Source organism: Papaver somniferum, chromosome 8 (assembly GCF_003573695.1).
Source record: "Papaver somniferum cultivar HN1 chromosome 8, ASM357369v1, whole genome shotgun sequence".
Classification (NCBI taxonomy): Eukaryota; Viridiplantae; Streptophyta; class Magnoliopsida; order Ranunculales; family Papaveraceae; genus Papaver; species Papaver somniferum.
Window position 1 is genome coordinate 1,774,654 of NC_039365.1, and position 17,154 is coordinate 1,791,807.

Sequence of the window (17,154 nt, forward strand, 5' to 3'; positions counted from 1 at the left end):
AAATGTTGTGTAGGATAAAGGTAAAATAAAAAATATAATATTTAGGTGAGATAAAATAGGACGATGTGAGATAAAATAGGATAAAGTGAGATAAAATATGATAAAAAAAAGTAGTAAAATAATCAGAAATTGTACTTGCCGTTTTCGGTACAACCGCGAGTTTTTGTCACTACCGCCCGATGTTCCGTCACACGAGCGTCTGTTCTTCCAAGTCACTCGACAAACCAACAAATTTATTGGTTTGTTCATCCATTTTTCATGTTTGTTAAAATGGACAAATCCTTGTTTGTTGAGCCATATGAACTGCTCTAAATAACCAGTCCGTAAATATGCACGAGACACGTGTTGACCACGTCCAATTTATAGAAAACACGTCTTAAAAGGAATTAAAAGTAGGGATTTTTAATAAAGTGACCAACTTTTTGCAACATAATTAAGAAAGTGGCAGTTTTTTTGAATCATTATATAAAGTGGCCGAATTTGCCATTTCCATTCCGGTTTTTTCAAAAAAAACGGATAACGTCAGTTATTGCTTATGTGTCGGTTACCTGGTCTATTCAAAAGACATTTAGGTCCCTTAAATCAACTCACTGGGTCCAAAGTAATGAAAAAATTCCACCATTATCCAATTGATTCAATTCTTATGAGTACAATGATTCATCAACAAATTCATATGAAAACAGATAAATATGCAGGATCTCCAAATTACACATCAAAGCTCAAATTCAGAATCAAAAAATAAAATCAATATTAGATAAGACCTTATAATGTTGATGATGATACTGTCGATAGTAGAACTGTTGGTGTTTAACCGGTGAAAACAATTGGTTCAAGAACTGGTGACAGCTGAAATTAAATTTGTAAGGAACTACACGGTCAAGCTTTTTCACAAACACCTTGCGTGTGTCTCGCTGCTGAATTAGGAATGAGTTTGCCCTTGTTTCTTTTAAGCTTTGTAATATCTCCTTCTTCAACTGTTATTTCAGTGAATCCATTTTCAGCTAATAATGGAACTCTTTATGCTCACTCAATCTTCACCATCCGTGAAGCACAAATTAAAAAAAAAAAAAAAAAGTCAATCAATCATCGGCATAAAATCAGGTAACTTAGAGAACAAAAAGGGCCAAAGGGGGAAAGAACAGCTATAACCCTAGAACTCAAATCGACCGAAATCAATCAATTTGAAAACATAAACATGAGTTTTCATCGAATACTAAATTAAATAATGTGGGGGTTCTAAGAAACTTACCTGGATTTTGATTTCTTCATCCACGATTTGTAGTTCATCTTCGCTGCATCCAATTAATGAAATCCTAACACTTCAAAATTCCCAAATATCACTAATATATTATTCTTGTTCTTCAATTAATAATGACTTGTACCCTGCTAATCACTTGTTCTCCGTTCTTCATAGAACCCAAAACTTGCAAGTTTTAAATGTAGCTATTGTCTATAAAATTTTTAACAGTAGGTCTGATGTTTGTCCAAACAATGACACCACTTGCACAACTATGCATCTCCTTCCTTGGGCACTGTCTAAGTTTTTTTATTTTTAAAAATAAAATATCGAAGGAAGTGGGTGAGTCGAGAGTAAACATAAGGGTGAGGATATTTAGGGCAAATTAAGCCTAAAATTGACCAAGTCAGCTGGTTGGACTATTTTGGTAGGACCACGTGAAATAATAAACGGAAAGCCCAGTTTATAAAAGGTTCTAAAAATGTGGCCGGTTTATTAATTAGGGGTGTTGAAGCTGGCCACTTTATTAATTTTCCCTAAAAAGTAAACTCACTCATTCAAGAAACATGCAATGTTTAAAAACCGGACTGGAAGTCAAACCAGTAAAATTACTGGGTCAGGGTCAATTAGTTTAACCAGCGGGTGAACCAGTGGTTTATCGGGTCAATATATACGCATGTACATAAGGAACAGAAAAGTGTAGAAAATATGGCCCATGTTCGGATTTCCAATAGCATCTTCTTCTAGTAACCCGATATAGGGGCGGCATGGTTTATTAGAAGGGCGGCATTCTAATAGGACAAAAAGGATCATTAAATGATCATTCAAGGTGTTCCTTATCAAAAAAATACTGAAAATGACAAATTAACCCTCATAATTGATAACCTGGTTTAGTGATGATAATCAAGTTTAGTGTTAATGATTAATTTCACTTATATTAACTCAAAATCAAAACCAAAATCAAATTTTTAGAGTTAAAAAAAAATAAATTAGAGGAGAAGGTCAATCTCAATCAGTTGAAGAAATTAACCAACAAAATAATGAACCAGGACCTGAAAATGACCGGATATACTTCTAAATTAGTCCCAACTAGCTTTTTGTTGCTCAAAGTTATCTAAAGTACGTAAAAAATTCAAATTTTTTACATTTTCAGAGCTAATTACAGTTGGAATTTTGCTCATAACCAACCGTAAATCGAAGTTACGGTTCGTAAAAGATGAACTACCAACCATAATTGGTTAAATTTGAATAAAACTCAATCGTAAAACCAGTTACGGTTGGTAACTAAATGCTCGATACCAGTTACGGTTCGTAAACTAAAATGTCCAGTTACGGTTCGTAACTGAAGAACATTCTCAGATATAAGAACTTACAGTTGGTAATTGAACTATTACCAACCGTAACAACATCAAAATCTCCGGTTACGGTTCATAATTGAGTTAAAATCAACCGTAACTCAAATAAACCCAGAAATTTCAATTTTAATTTTCATCTAAAACCCTAATTTTTGATTGAAATTAAACCTAAATCGAACAAAATAAACCAAATCGTAACTGAGTTTTCAAAACATACTTCATATAAGTCGTTACACTATACTTGATTAATTTTCCAATCGTCGATTAATCGAAGACGATGAAATTTTGAGTTTTAATGGAGGTTACGGTTGATGGGATGAGGAGAAAAGAAGAAGAAAGAATAAAATATCGAAGGAAGTGGGTGAGTCGAGAGTAAACATAAGGGTGAGGATATTTAGGGCAAATTAAGCCTAAAATTGACCAAGTCAGCTGGTTGGACTATTTTGGTAGGACCACGTGAAATAATAAACGGAAAGCCCAGTTTATAAAAGGTTCTACAAATGTGGCCGGTTTATTAATTAGGGGTGTTGAAGCTGGCCACTTTATTAATTTTCCCTAAAAAGTAAACTCACTCATTCAAGAAACATGCAATGTTTAAAAACCGGACCGGAAGTCAAACCAGTAAAATTACTGGGTCAGGGTCAATTAGTTTAACCAGCGGGTGAACCAGTGGTTTATCGGGTCAATATATACGCATGTACATAAGGAACAGAAAAGTGTAGAAAATATGGCCCATGTTCGGATTTCCAATAGCATCTTCTTCTAGTAACCCGATATAGGGGCGGCATGGTTTATTAGAAGGGCGGCATTCTAATAGGACAAAAAGGATCATTAAATGATCATTCAAGGTGTTCCTTATCAAAAAAATACTGAAAATGACAAATTAACCCTCATAATTGATAACCTGGTTTAGTGATGATAATCAAGTTTAGTGTTAATGATTAATTTCACTTATATTAACTCAAAATCAAAACCAAAATCAAATTTTTAGAGTTAAAAAAAAATAAATTAGAGGAGAAGGTCAATCTCAATCAGTTGAAGAAATTAACCAACAAAATAATGAACCAGGACCTGAAAATGACCGGATATACTTCTAAATTAGTCCCAACTAGCTTTTTGTTGCTCAAAGTTATCTAAAGTACGTAAAAAATTCAAATTTTTTACATTTTCAGAGCTAATTACAGTTGGAATTTTGCTCATAACCAACCGTAAATCGAAGTTACGGTTCGTAAAAGATGAACTACCAACCATAATTGGTTAAATTTGAATAAAACTCAATCGTAAAACCAGTTACGGTTGGTAACTAAATGCTCGATACCAGTTACGGTTCGTAAACTAAAATGTCCAGTTACGGTTCGTAACTGAAGAACATTCTCAGATATAAGAACATACAGTTGGTAATTGAACTATTACCAACCGTAACAACATCAAAATCTCCGGTTACGGTTCATAATTGAGTTAAAATCAACCGTAACTCAAATAAACCCAGAAATTTCAATTTTAATTTTCATCTAAAACCCTAATTTTTGATTGAAATTAAACCTAAATCGAACAAAATAAACCAAATCGTAACTGGGTTTTCAAAACATACTTCATATAAGTCGTTACACTATACTTGATTAATTTTCCAATCGTCGATTAATCGAAGACGATGAAATTTTGAATTTTAATGGAGGTTACGGTTGATGGGATGAGGAGAAAAGAAGAAAAAAGAAAACAAATTTTCAATTTAGCTTTGATTTAGGTTAAAAAATGAGAAGGGAAATCTAGTGAATTTACACCCTTTAAGACATCCCTAAACAATTAAAGGGACATTATTATCACACTGCCGCCCTCTAATAAACCATGGCGCCCTATAATAAGCTTCTTCTTCTATGCCATCTCTGCTAACTTCCCAAGTGTCCCCCTATCCCACATGACGTTGCTCCACCTATTCTTAATTCACGACCCACAAATAAAATAAGCATTTATTTTTTTGAAAGGACAAGAATACAAGATCTCATTTTGAGAATATCCTCTTTTGGTCCTTCGTCTTCTTTCTTCTTCTTCTTCTTCTTCTTCTCTTTTCTGCTTCACACACCCCTGTATTATCCAAACCCACTCACTCTCATATGCAATCCCTAACAATCTATCAAATCATACCCTTGCTCATTCTTACCCGATTGATTGAGAAATGGAGGAGTAGAAGAAGAGAAATCTAGTTCTTCTTCCGAGGTTAATTTATGTATTTAGGGTTCATGAATAGATACATGGATATCAATTGACGATGTTGATCAGAGGTTTATATATAAATATATATATTTGTTTCGTTAATGTGGTGGTATATATTGTTGATTGATTCTGTTTTAGTGATTTCAATTGATTGAAGAAAATTAATGAATCAGATTCAATGCCTTTTTTTTAAGTGTAGATTCAATGCACTGTTCTTCGTTTTTTTTTTCTTCTTTTTTTTTGGATTAATATTATTTTTTTCTTGGATTAATATATATTTCTTTCTTCACTGAACATCGGGGAAACCATTGCATTGAATATCTCAAGAGGTTCTCAATCTGGGATCCGCGAGAATTTAAATTTTGGGTATTTATTGAATGTGAATAATCTTGTCGAAAATCCAGATTCATATCTGGTTCTCGACAACTCTGTCAAGAGGTTTTCGATTTGGGATCCACGAGAATTTAAATTGTACTAGGTATTTTATTTTTATTGGAGTAATCTTGTCGAATTATCCAGATTCATCCCTGGTTCTCGACAGTACATCTTTTCTTCTGCAACGTTGAACCTGAAACTTTGGGTGACCGGAATGGCTATGGATGGTAATGGTCGTGACTTTTTTGAAGGATATCAAAACAGTTTTGAATCTGATCATGAATCATCTGCTTCCACCTGTACTTCCTATCTAGGGGTTAAACAAGAGTGCCATGCACCTGGATTGCAAGCAGTACCCACAGATGATCCAGCAGTCAAATATGCAGAGGATTTTGCTCTGATGAGTATCCAGGGTAGATGTAATTTCTTGGCTCAATTTGAACTGCTTGAGATTATTGATGTGAAGGCTGAGGTAACTGAAGAGTTGGCCAGGTTCCATATGCTTCTCAAGGTGAAGAACGAAAACAATGAAGAGAAGTACAAGGTTGAAGTACACAAAAATGTGAAGGGTAAACTCTTTTTGAATTCGCTGGAACCCAACTTCTCGTGCAGCAGCAGCAGGATTTGAAAAAGGAACCTCTTCTGTAAATTAAATCGTGTAATTTGAAAGCTATGGTTTGCAACTTTGCATCCAGTCTAGAGCAATACCACCCAGAGCCGGGCCTGAGGGTGTGCGACCGCACAGGGCCCAGCTCTGCCTGAGGCCTTTTTCCCTATGGATCTATGATGTATACTCAATTTCCCCTCCAAGCCCAGTAAGCCAACGTATCAAAAAAAGAAAAAAATCTTTGCCTCTGTTAAGACTAGGGGTGAGCATTTAGCCCGTAATCTGCGGATTTAACCGGGACCAACCGTTTTTTTGCGGATGGATGTCCGGACCGTTCGCTAATGGGTTGGATGCGGATGGAATTTTTGAAATCCAACGGATAACAGATTAGGTCCGGATGCAACCATGAAAATCCGTTGGACATCCATATCCGTTAAATTAAGGACCTTTATATAGTTCTAGAAAATACTATGAATCATTTAGGAATTTTTAAGATGTTTGATTGGGGTGTTGTACATGACATTTTTATATTTGTATGCATATACAGGATATGCAGGTTTTATAAGGAGTCATTTGTGTTAGCTTTATTTTCTTTACCATAAATTTTAACTAAAAAAAATCCATTGGATTATCCGTACCCAATCCGTCCATCCGTGCATCCATTGGATGAAAATCCGTTGGATCTGGATTGGATGCGGATGCCAAATTTGAAAACCGTAGTGCAATGGATTGGATGCGGACGAGGCGAAAACCGGTCCATACCGGCCCATGCTCATCCCTAGTTAAGACTCGAACGAGTGACATGGGTGAGATAATTAAGTTCTTTAATCCACTAGGCTGACTACTTGTTCTTGTTATACTTTTCAGCTCCAGACCATCAGTACTTTTTGAATCTTTATCATATTATTTCCGCATGCACCTGCCCATGACTATATATTTTGAGTTTGCTTTGGGTATTTTTGTGCATGTAGGTGGACATTAAGAGTTATCATTTGCGTTAACTTTATAAAAGGCCCTGCGAAACTTTTTCGCACAGGGTCCTTCTAGACTCAGGACCGGCTCTGATACCACCCATATTGAATTTTGGCTAACTTACTCTTCATTAAGTCTACTCTCTTGAAGTTGTCTAGATAATTGATTCATTCAGAAACTATACTCTGTTGCCCCATTATGGTTTTTGATGTTTCAGAAAAACTTTCTTTACCAGTTTCCTGTCTAATTATGGAAATTTTTTAGTTGCAGAAACATTTGTTTTCCTACTGTGTTCCTCTGATTGTCTAACTATGTACACAGTTCCATTTTCTCTGACGCATCTTTTGTCTAGTAGGTGGTGGTAAACAAGTAAATCGTAATCAAATGCTAGCTTTATTTGTGTTGTCAACGGCTCATTACTATTGTTCAATACAATATGTCAGTTCTGTTAATGATCCGATAGTCTGGTTCCACCATCTTGTACAGTGGTAAATACCCACATCGGCATTAAACACTGGTACTTGCATAAAGCTAAAAGAATACCCACATCTGTTTTGTACTTAGAACATTGGTGTCAGGTCTTATTATGTCGTCCTTTGGATAAATCTTTCATTGAGGAGGAGGTCAATGGATCTTCAGAAACAAGAAAATCATCATCTTCGGATTCAGGACTTGAAGAAGGGTCAAGTTCTTTACACTTCCTGGATGAAGATCTAGACACAGGTTTCTTGGGTTGATTCTTAGCTTTACCCATTGTTTTAACACCCGAAGTTTCAACCTGCGCGAATAACCAAGATAAGGAACAGAGGCAACAATATTGTTAAAATCAGAAAGGATGTTCATTACCTCGATATTCTGCGAAGATGATGCATCGTGCGAAACTTTGGACCTCTTAGCCATAGTCTTCGACCTAACAGCCTAGAATTGAAGGGGCAGGAAATAAGAAATAAAGAAAATAAAGTCATGCAAAGTTTAGAATATTTTTGCGAAGATCTCATACCGCTTTCTTATTCTCATCTTCGGACAGAAACAATTTCCAAGGCTGATAAGCAGAAAGTTTCTCAGGCAAGGGAAGATCGCTACCATCAACAGCTCTGCCTGACACAAAAGGACCTTCTAAGACCACGGAACAATTAAGCCAACACGTGTCATTAGACCTGCGTGCAGTGCTATTGGATTTGTCGTTCCAATCTACGTCTCGCATAACCTTCTCATCTTCGACAATGCCATCTTTTCTTCTTAAGTGAAAGTACCACTTGGTGGATTCGTTCTTCATGATCGCAACATAGTAATGTTTGAAGAAATTATCAAGAGTATACACTAGTGGAAAATAGAAGTTTAACCACTGCCACGACAAGAAGTAATATCGCTAAATACGACTGTGTTCATCAGCTCTAACTTATTAGTGGTTTTTTCCAAAACGACTGTGTCTCACAAACATTCAATTCTTTGAGAAAAATACTTCTTTCAGCAGTTCTATCAATAACACTGATTGACACAGTAGTTTATTTCGATTATCATACAAAAAAAAAGGGATTTGATTCAGCTGAATCAAGCTGATTCACCTTAACCTTAAGTTAAAATCAAATATGATTAAAACAAGCTAAAAACCTAAACTTATATTTAATGAAAATTATATGAACTACTAAATCCATTTTACAACTTCAATAATCTACTATCACTTATACAATCTGAATATTGATACTATTTGGTTACAATATACATTACAAATTAATGAAATGCAACCTGGTTTTCTAACACACACAAAAAAAAATTGTCTACAGATGACACCTTTTAAGGATCCTCCAACAATCTCCATTTAGCATTCATACTTTGAAGTTAAACATGCTCAAGCTGATATGAAGAGCAACCAATTTGATATATAGCACTGGAAAATCACCACTACCAGCAGTTTTATCTTTCATCGTAACTTCCTGCAAACAAAAGATGATAGTTAGTTTGGATCTAAAGCATTCAAAAAAAAAATACAGACAAGAAGTAAAACAGAGTTATAACTCTTGATCCAGTTATGATGACAAACTGCAAGGTTACAAGATTCATTCAATCAGGTTAGGGACTGAAATCTTGTTCTTATGAATGTGCTCTATATTATACTTAGGAACAATGAAAAGAATCCACAAAAGAAAAAAGAAACTAATTACCAAGCGACTCTACTGAAAAGAATCACGCAAAACACAGGCTCAGAAAGCTATTCATGTATTAAGTATACCAAAATATGAGTACATAAGTACTCAACTAATCTTAAGCATACAAATAACCAGCAAATGTTTAAAACATGTTAATTCACCGACATAAATAATTTCAGCACTCAGATATTGCTATATACAAGGTCTAGAATGGCAGTAAGATAATAATAGCATAATTACAAATAAAATTACTGAGAACATAACAAAACCTTGAGGCTCTAGCAATTCACAAAGCAAACCCAACACTCAAGGAAAAGTATAGCGTCAATTCATCGGTTGGAGAAAATAAATCTCTGCACCTGTCACTAGCATAACTGCAATCGCAAGTGCTCCCCCAGCATACCATTCTTCTTTGGGACCCTAGAAATGTAAAATTATTAGGTAAGAACATGATGTTCTTTAACAAAATTGAGTAACAGATAGTGCAATATATCATTACCATTTAAAAAGGGAATTCATTCACATACATTTGAATTGAAATTTAGATGAATTCTGCAACCAACATAGATTATTGTTAACAAACAAAAACAAGGTTCAACACTTATTTTATACATGTCTAAACACGCGGTAGGGTACAAATTAAAAAACTACTACCATGTACTCGTAGTACCATATAGGTCATCACAACATACATACACAGATTAACTAAACATGTAGCTCCAACCAAATTATTACTATTCATGAATAGAAATGTGTAGGAAAAAGAACAAGTGCAACCTATAGAAGTAAAACAATCACCTCCTATAAATTAAACATGGTAACAAATCCTCACCTGGATGTAAATTTGTTCAATCCATCATTCTAATCCTCACCTTCTCAAATTGTAAAACTTCGCTTTCTACAAATTAAACACGGCCAAAAATAAAATCACAATCAAAAGCTTATAACCAAGTTTTGTAAAAATTTGCTCTTATCATAATTCATCAAATCTTTACCTGCTCAGGTTATAAAACTTTTTTAGATACACCTTTAGTTTTTTATTGGTTCCAGTAATTCCGTATCTAATTCAGCTATAGTTGATGGGGCTGTGAAAGTCCTGTCCTCTGGCTTTAGATTTTACATCATATAATACAATAAAAATCAAACACCTTGATGCTTATATGATCCACATAATACCAACACCCTTGCACATGAAACAAATTTCAAATTACATCAAGGATGTACAGCAGAAATTATAATCAATTACCTTGCTTGAAATCACAATACCATGGCCAAAGCAACCTACATACAAAATTATAAATTGCAAAATCCATCAATATAAAATTAAATTCTGCAAACACTGTCAATGAATCATGTATTAAGCAAAACCAAACCTGAACTAGTTCTTCTCATCATACAATTTCTCGACCAGCTTCTTATCCCTTCTCTCCGTAGCCACATCCCACATATGATTACCGATACACATCTGCTATAAAATTAACATAATCAGTGAAGCATAAGAAGTTATAAAAAGAAAATTAGGGTTTTTATTTTGTGTTTCTTCCCCTGCCATTTGTAGATGTAATACCTATAATTACCCATAACATAAAGAAATCCATTGATAATTCCTAGTAGAGAAGAATTGCTTCAAACCAAAACCTATTCATCACTAAATCTGTTGTTCTCTTCTTCGATATATTACTAATGATGAAATCAAAAGATGTTCGATTTCTTCTTTAGTTACAGAACGAAATAGAAGACGAGTGAATTAGAACCGATCAAAGAAATTGATGAAAGAAGATGATGTTACAGATCGAAGAAATTAATAAGAGAAGAAAATATCACAGATCGAAGAAATTGAAGAAAGAACAAAATATTACAGATCAAAGAAGTTTAAATAAGAAGAAAACATTATAGATCGAAGAAATTAATGCAAAGCTAGAGATCGAATCATGGGTTCAGGGAGAAACGAATCGTGGGAACGACTATGGTTTTGTTTGAATGAAGTTTCAGGGTTAGGGTTTGTTTGTTTCAGTTTGGTGAAAAAGATGAAGAAGATGGAAGAGAGACTGCATCTGGGTTAGATTTCAAAGTCAGAGAAAGAGATAAAGTTTCAGGAGATATAATCGAGGATAATTCTATGTATAAAGGAAACAATTTGCTCTCACAATAGTTTTTAAAATTATACATTTTTACATAAATACCCTCTAAAAAAATGATTGTGTTAAACACAAGTTTTATTTTATTTTTATTTTTTTCCCGAAAAAACAACTGTGGCTCACAGCACCTGCAGTTACGTCAGCCCGGCAACAGTAGTACTTGTGAATCCCGGGAAGTGGTTATAAACTCATTTTCCACTAGTGATAATCAGCAGGACTGATAGCTTTGTCACGCAATAATTCATTTCGCACCTCATTAGCATAAGAAGTTCCTAATCTTGTTGCACGACGCGAATACTCCAAAGCTATTCTAATAGCATCACCACTTAACTGAAATATTCCCCGTGCGAATCGATCATCAGCCAGAATTTCGTAGAACAAGGGAATTTTTGGATTATACAGTAGGATAGGAAGATTATTCAGAAGTTTTCCTAGTGACACGATGACCTTCTGATTAGTCCATTGTTCGGAATTGATTAATTGAAGATTGAGTTTGGATGAATAATCAGAATCAGAAGGAAGGGAAAGCGAATAACCTCCGGTATCAAATTCTTTCTCGAGTCTGTTGAATTCTATCTCCATCTTTTTTCCAGCAGGAGCCATTATAAGAATGGGAATGATGGGTTTAAAAATAAAAAATTCCTAATCAAGATTAAATCAGTAAGATTATGATCAAATTAGTAAAATTGAGATTAAGTTGTATGGAGAAGAGGGGAAAAAGCGGAGAATGATTAAAGAAGATGGGGTGAGATGATAGATTGTAAAAAAGAAAAGGTGATGATGATAATTGCAGTAACAGGTGAAAAAGAAAGGAGAAGTAAAAAGAAGAAAGAAGAAGACGAAGAAATATAAGGAGATTACGAGGAGGGATTTACTCTCGATTTTCGAGGTTTATCTCATTTAATGTGAAGAATAAATTGATAGGAAGAAGCGGTTATAAGGACGTGTCAGATAATGAATGGTCAAGAAAACACGCATAAATTAAGAACTCAAATTCCGGAAGTTTGTCGGCAAAGTAGAATATGAAAAGTTGAACATGTGCGATATTTTAGGATGGAGATTTCTCATATCGTTCACTCTATAAAGAAAACAAAATTAGAAGAGGAAGAATGTAGGAGTGAAATATCACACATTCATTATGTATGCGAAATAAAGGTCATGTAATATAAGCGAAGATCATCGCACATAGTAAAATGGAGATGACCTACTTGATGATGTCAGCATAATCACGAGTAAAGTGTGAAGATCTTTGCGAAGTGTAAAGTGTGCGAAGATGAAGGAATGTACATGAGCGATTGTATTGCACGGTGATTCCGAAGATAAGGGATCTATTAGCTGTCATCCACTATTTAGTACCCTATATAAAGAGAAGGGCTATCATGTAATTGAGAGATCTTTAAAGTGTGTTAGACAAGAGATTAAAAGAGACAAAGTTTATTTGGAGAGCAAGTAAAACCTTTTTATCATCTTGTATCCAATTTAAGGTTTTAATGAGTAAATAAATGATCTTTACCATGTTTTCTTAGTATATTGCTCAGATTCTTATACAAAGTGTGGTTGTAGGATTTCCTGCACCAACAACAGCTGCTTGGAGAAAGAGGATTATGTTTCCTAGCTTCCTTAATAAAGAAGGTGGTCGACTCCCACAATGTTGAAACGAGTAGAAGTTTTCTAGAATCATGGATGGAGATTGATGCTGAGTTCATGGGTAGAAGTTTTCTATTGTTTTGATATGTATAGTCAGTATATTTGTTTTATTATAAAGAAATACAAAGCTGGAATAGCTCAGCTGGTTAGAGCGTGTGGCTGTTAACCACAAGGTCACAGGTTCAATCCCTGTTTCTAGCGTTTTTCTTGTAAATTTTTTTCTTCACCTTCTTTGGTTTTTGTTGTTGCTGCTCCAAACTCCTAATGTAATGCAATACTCACTCATTTGTGCAACTTACAGTGGCATATACTACAGAGAATGCACTTGCACTCCTTTAGATTAAACAAGAGGAGTCAAACGGCCGATAGTTGGGATATCAAATTAAGATTTATAGGACATGATTTCTTTCTAAACAAAACCAATGCACCGCGAATCTCGTAGACTCATACATTCTGTAAATTTAATAAGGCATGACTCAAAATCTTTGCCTCTGAAATTACAAAATCTCTTTGATTTCTTGCCTAAAATCGACCATTCGTAAATTTTACTGCTTCTTCCCTTCATAAAACTCATAGAAATCTTAAGAAGAAGAGATGTCAAGTCTTCCAGAGGAGATGCAGCTAGAAATCTATTCAAGACTACCCGTGAAAACTGTCTTGCGGTTCAAGTCCTTGTGCAAAACATGTTGCAGTCATTTTGGTAAGCCTTCCTTTGTTAAAATGCACCGCGATCATGCTATTAGAAAAAATTTGCACTTTTATCATGTTGCATTATGAGGTTGGTGTTGGTAAAAGCAACCCAATGTACTCAGTGGAGTATAATTCATTGTCTTCAAAATTATCATCTGGAGCACATAACCCTCTTAGAGAGGCTGTTGAGATGGATTACCCAATCATGCCTTCGGATTCTTTCGAAATTATGGGTTCTTGTGATGGTTTGCTTTGCTTATTAGACACTAGTGACCCAACTAGTCAGAATGACATTTTCCTATGGAATCCATCTACTAGGGAATACAAGAAGATACCCGTGCCACCAAATTTTGGAACACAGTAGTACTATTGATGGCTTGTACGGGTTCGGTTATGACCACAGTATCGATGATTTTAAATTGGTAAGACTTGCCGAAATTTATGATTCTTATTCTTCTGATAATGGTATTTGGTCTGCAGTTGATATCTATACATTAGGGTCAAATTCATGGAGATCCTTGTGAATGTCAAGAGATGCCTTACTACTTTCCTCGTGGAGTGACACCTGGGGTGGTTGTTAACGGAGATCTTCATTGGTGTGCCGATCACAGGGCAGGTGAATACTATGAAGCTATAATTTCTTTTGATACGACTAACGAGATATCCACAGAGGTCGCGAAACTAGAAGGTCCCATGGTGCATCCAGTAGACAGTGACAGTGACACTGTCACTTATCTTGATACCAATGGTGACACATACCTTGTCGATGACAGTGATTTTAATACCAATGATGTGGGTGTTTTAGGAGGGTGCCTTTGTGTACTTCATAAAACTCATGGAATTAGTGTTGACATATGGGTAATGCAGCAGTACGGTGTTAAGGAATCGTGGACAAAACGTTTCACAATTACGCAAAAATTCATTACCAAAACAAGTCATCTGAGGGTAGTATGCGAGTTTCAGGACAATGAGATACTTTTCGAAACTGATGAGTATTTAGTTTATTACGATCCAAAGCATAATACAGCTAAGAAACTGCGGACGCGTGGTGCCAAAATGTCATGCGGTGCGGAGAAATATGTGAGTACGCTCGCTTCACTTGGTTCAGGTACTTACTGCTGAAGTAGCCAAGTGGAGAATAAAAATAAATATTGCTTTACGGGCATTTTTATGACTTTGGCTTTAAATTTTAAAACCTTGTTTTGTATTTGTTTCGGGTAATAATGGATGAGATTTGGATTGGTGTTTTTATTACATGTTTCATATTCCAGTTAAACATTTGCTGTTGCAGTCTAATTGATCATGTATATTTCATGCCAAAATTTAAACCTTGTTTGCTATAAAACTTGCATTTCATTAGTGTTGGTCAATATGTACAGTTGCTATAGTTTAGAGGACCAATTCCTGAAAATAGCAGTCATCCAGTTTAGAACTTTAGTACATAGAAGTATAGGACCAGAGGACCCATTCCTGAAAATCAGCGAAGAAACGTAGCTTGTGTCGAAGAAAACAAAATCCCCAAATTTTCCCGAGAATTTTTCAGCAGCAGTGTCAAGCATTCTTGAAGATATCTATCAATACATCCTTGTGAGATTACCAACAAAATCCCCAAACTGCACCTTATCTGCACCAAAACATGAAAGTACTAAGAATCTCTGGTAATGATCAAAATATAAATGCTAATGGTGAATAATAGAATTGACAAAAACATGCAAGAAAGAACTCTTATAGAATTTCACAAACTGTCAAAAAAATAAGGGTAAAACAGTAAAACCCTTATAGAGCACCATATACCACATTTATCACCAATCTGAATGGCAACTTGACAGAGTTGCTAAGATTTTATTTTGAAAAAAGAAGAGTAAGTCAGGACCAGTCTATTGTTCAGAAATTATTACTTGGTATAACTTTACACCAAACTGAAAAGGATGAAAAACATAAAGAAAATGAGACTCTGGTCTCTATCCATTTCAGGTATCCTCAAACTTGTGCTTGATTCAAAAAAGGTGAAACTTATGCTGGGTCCCTGAACTCGGTCCCTCCAATGCTGAGGTGGTGGCAGAATGCTAAGTAGCGGACACTGTTCCTTGTTTATGGCAGATGCAAAACTCAGAAACTGCAGTCTCATTATCACATAGGTCAAAAGCAAACACATCTATAATTTTACGTTTACCATGGGAATAACATATCCAAAGTGCTCTACTGCTAAAGTACTAATACAAGCTTGACCATTTTCAGCAACCTACGAAAGACAAGTTTAGCTGCCAAATTCATTTCCTTCTACTTCTAATTCATGGGTTACCCCAGTAGGAACAGTGTGACGAGTTTATTCACTACTAAAAGTGGAGATTAGGATTAAGGTGTCTGTGATTGGCATATTTGTTCAAGGAGGAATTGTTAAGATATTGTAACGAGTAGCTATAGGAATTTAACAAATTTCAAGAAACTCGAAAACACCTATAAAACAATGACATAAATTCATGAATCGCTGGCAGACATATAAAGCTATGTGGCAGAATACTCATAAATTGGTTTTAGCTAGAGAAAGGATTAGGATTCTCAAAACCTAACAGAGAAGGAAATGAAGCAGCTGCACACATCAAATTTACATGCTGGTTAAAGAACCCATGATATGTGGGGTACTTTCTAGGGATTTCAAGCAACAAGTTCCTTTCATGTATTCCTTTGAACTTAGCTTAACTTGACTCAGTTCGCATTGAGCATGATATAACCAGATTTAGTTCAAATTAATATGACGTTAATTTTACAATAGTCCTCTCTATCGACAATGGTGATGCGAAAATAAAAAAGAGAGATAAACACAAAGGGTGGATATGGAAGTCGGAACACAAATTCAGGCTCTAAGTTCACTTATCTTTTCATATGACTAATTCATAACTCAGTCGGCCTCATGGCGACTTAGATACAATGATGAACACAAGATGATACAACAAACCAAAGAGACGACGCAGGATTAACAGCCATGCATAAAATTTGAGAAAGATACCTTTTAAGCTTTGGCCAAGAACTATTGAAACTTCTCAGTGTTCGCCAGAGCTATGCTTCATGCAAATATAAAAAACGATATCATGTTAAGTACATTTGCGTCACTATTCCTAATAATACTCATCCAGGGATCTCAAATGAATGCCCTCAACGAAATACTGAATAAATTTAAAAACAATAGTTAAATATTCTTAACCACAATAATTCCTAAAAAACAACTTCTCTAAGCTATGAGAATAACAGAATCACCGAATCTTGTTCTCACTAGTCTTTCAAATCAATCAAGCATGAACTAGAATTAAAGCTGAAAATTAACATGATTTTGAACCAAAAAAAAACTACTAACCAAATTATACAGAATCAGATTTTCCCTAGTTCTTCTTATTTGCTTAATCACAAATTTTTGCATAATCTATCCCCTCAATCAGATAACCAATTAAAATATGCACCAACAAGATAGAGTTAATTGAAATCACATACCGTAGAGAATCCAATGCTCATCATAATCTTGGACCTCTGATCATTCAATTGCATGAATAGGTCTGATTGATGAGCTTAAATCGTCAACAATTGCATTAAACGTATCAGATACTTCTGGTATTTGGTTTTCCTCAGAAAATACTTCATAAAAAGATGGACCGGGATCGCGATTCAACCGAGGAGTCACCGTGGCATTTTAATCTCGCCACTATCAACTTACACTTGGTTGCACCTATGGTTCAAGGGTAAGGAAGCTCGGATCATGAAGCATCAAGCAATGAAGTCCGAC

At 35.1% G+C, this 17,154-nt stretch overlaps 2 protein-coding genes, 3 long non-coding RNA genes and 1 other non-coding gene across 6 annotated transcripts; 3 read left to right on the top strand and 3 right to left on the bottom strand.

Moving 5' to 3' along the window:
• Positions 1-602: 602 nt before the first annotated feature.
• On the bottom strand, positions 603-1,529 carry LOC113301883. Its single transcript, XR_003336527.1, has 2 exons — positions 1,250-1,529; positions 603-1,032 (listed from the first exon to the last, which is right to left on the bottom strand). It is a non-coding gene; the product is annotated as an uncharacterized LOC113301883 (long non-coding RNA).
• Positions 1,530-4,584: 3,055 nt separating this feature from the next.
• LOC113306698 (cysteine proteinase inhibitor 12-like) lies at positions 4,585-6,268 on the top strand. The gene has a single exon (XM_026555606.1). It carries the CDS (start codon positions 5,393-5,395, stop codon positions 5,804-5,806), a length of 414 nt encoding a protein of 137 aa, XP_026411391.1. The 5' UTR covers positions 4,585-5,392; the 3' UTR covers positions 5,807-6,268.
• Positions 6,269-8,561: 2,293 nt separating this feature from the next.
• On the bottom strand, positions 8,562-10,359 carry LOC113302472. The gene is made up of 6 exons (XR_003336896.1): positions 10,278-10,359; positions 10,151-10,185; positions 9,900-10,011; positions 9,737-9,802; positions 9,264-9,324; positions 8,562-8,691 (listed from the first exon to the last, which is right to left on the bottom strand). It is a non-coding gene; the product is annotated as an uncharacterized LOC113302472 (long non-coding RNA).
• A 2,457-nt stretch (positions 10,360-12,816) lies between these two features.
• Positions 12,817-12,890, top strand: TRNAN-GUU. Its single transcript has one exon. It is a non-coding gene; the product is annotated as a tRNA-Asn (tRNA).
• Positions 12,891-13,913: 1,023 nt separating this feature from the next.
• Positions 13,914-14,501, top strand: LOC113304163 (F-box protein CPR1-like). The gene has a single exon (XM_026553222.1). It carries the CDS (start codon positions 13,914-13,916, stop codon positions 14,499-14,501), a length of 588 nt encoding a protein of 195 aa, XP_026409007.1.
• Positions 14,502-14,718: 217 nt separating this feature from the next.
• Positions 14,719-17,092, bottom strand: LOC113303888. Its single transcript, XR_003337869.1, has 3 exons — positions 16,866-17,092; positions 16,387-16,436; positions 14,719-15,003 (listed from the first exon to the last, which is right to left on the bottom strand). It is a non-coding gene; the product is annotated as an uncharacterized LOC113303888 (long non-coding RNA).
• Between the last annotated feature and the right edge of the window lie 62 nt (positions 17,093-17,154).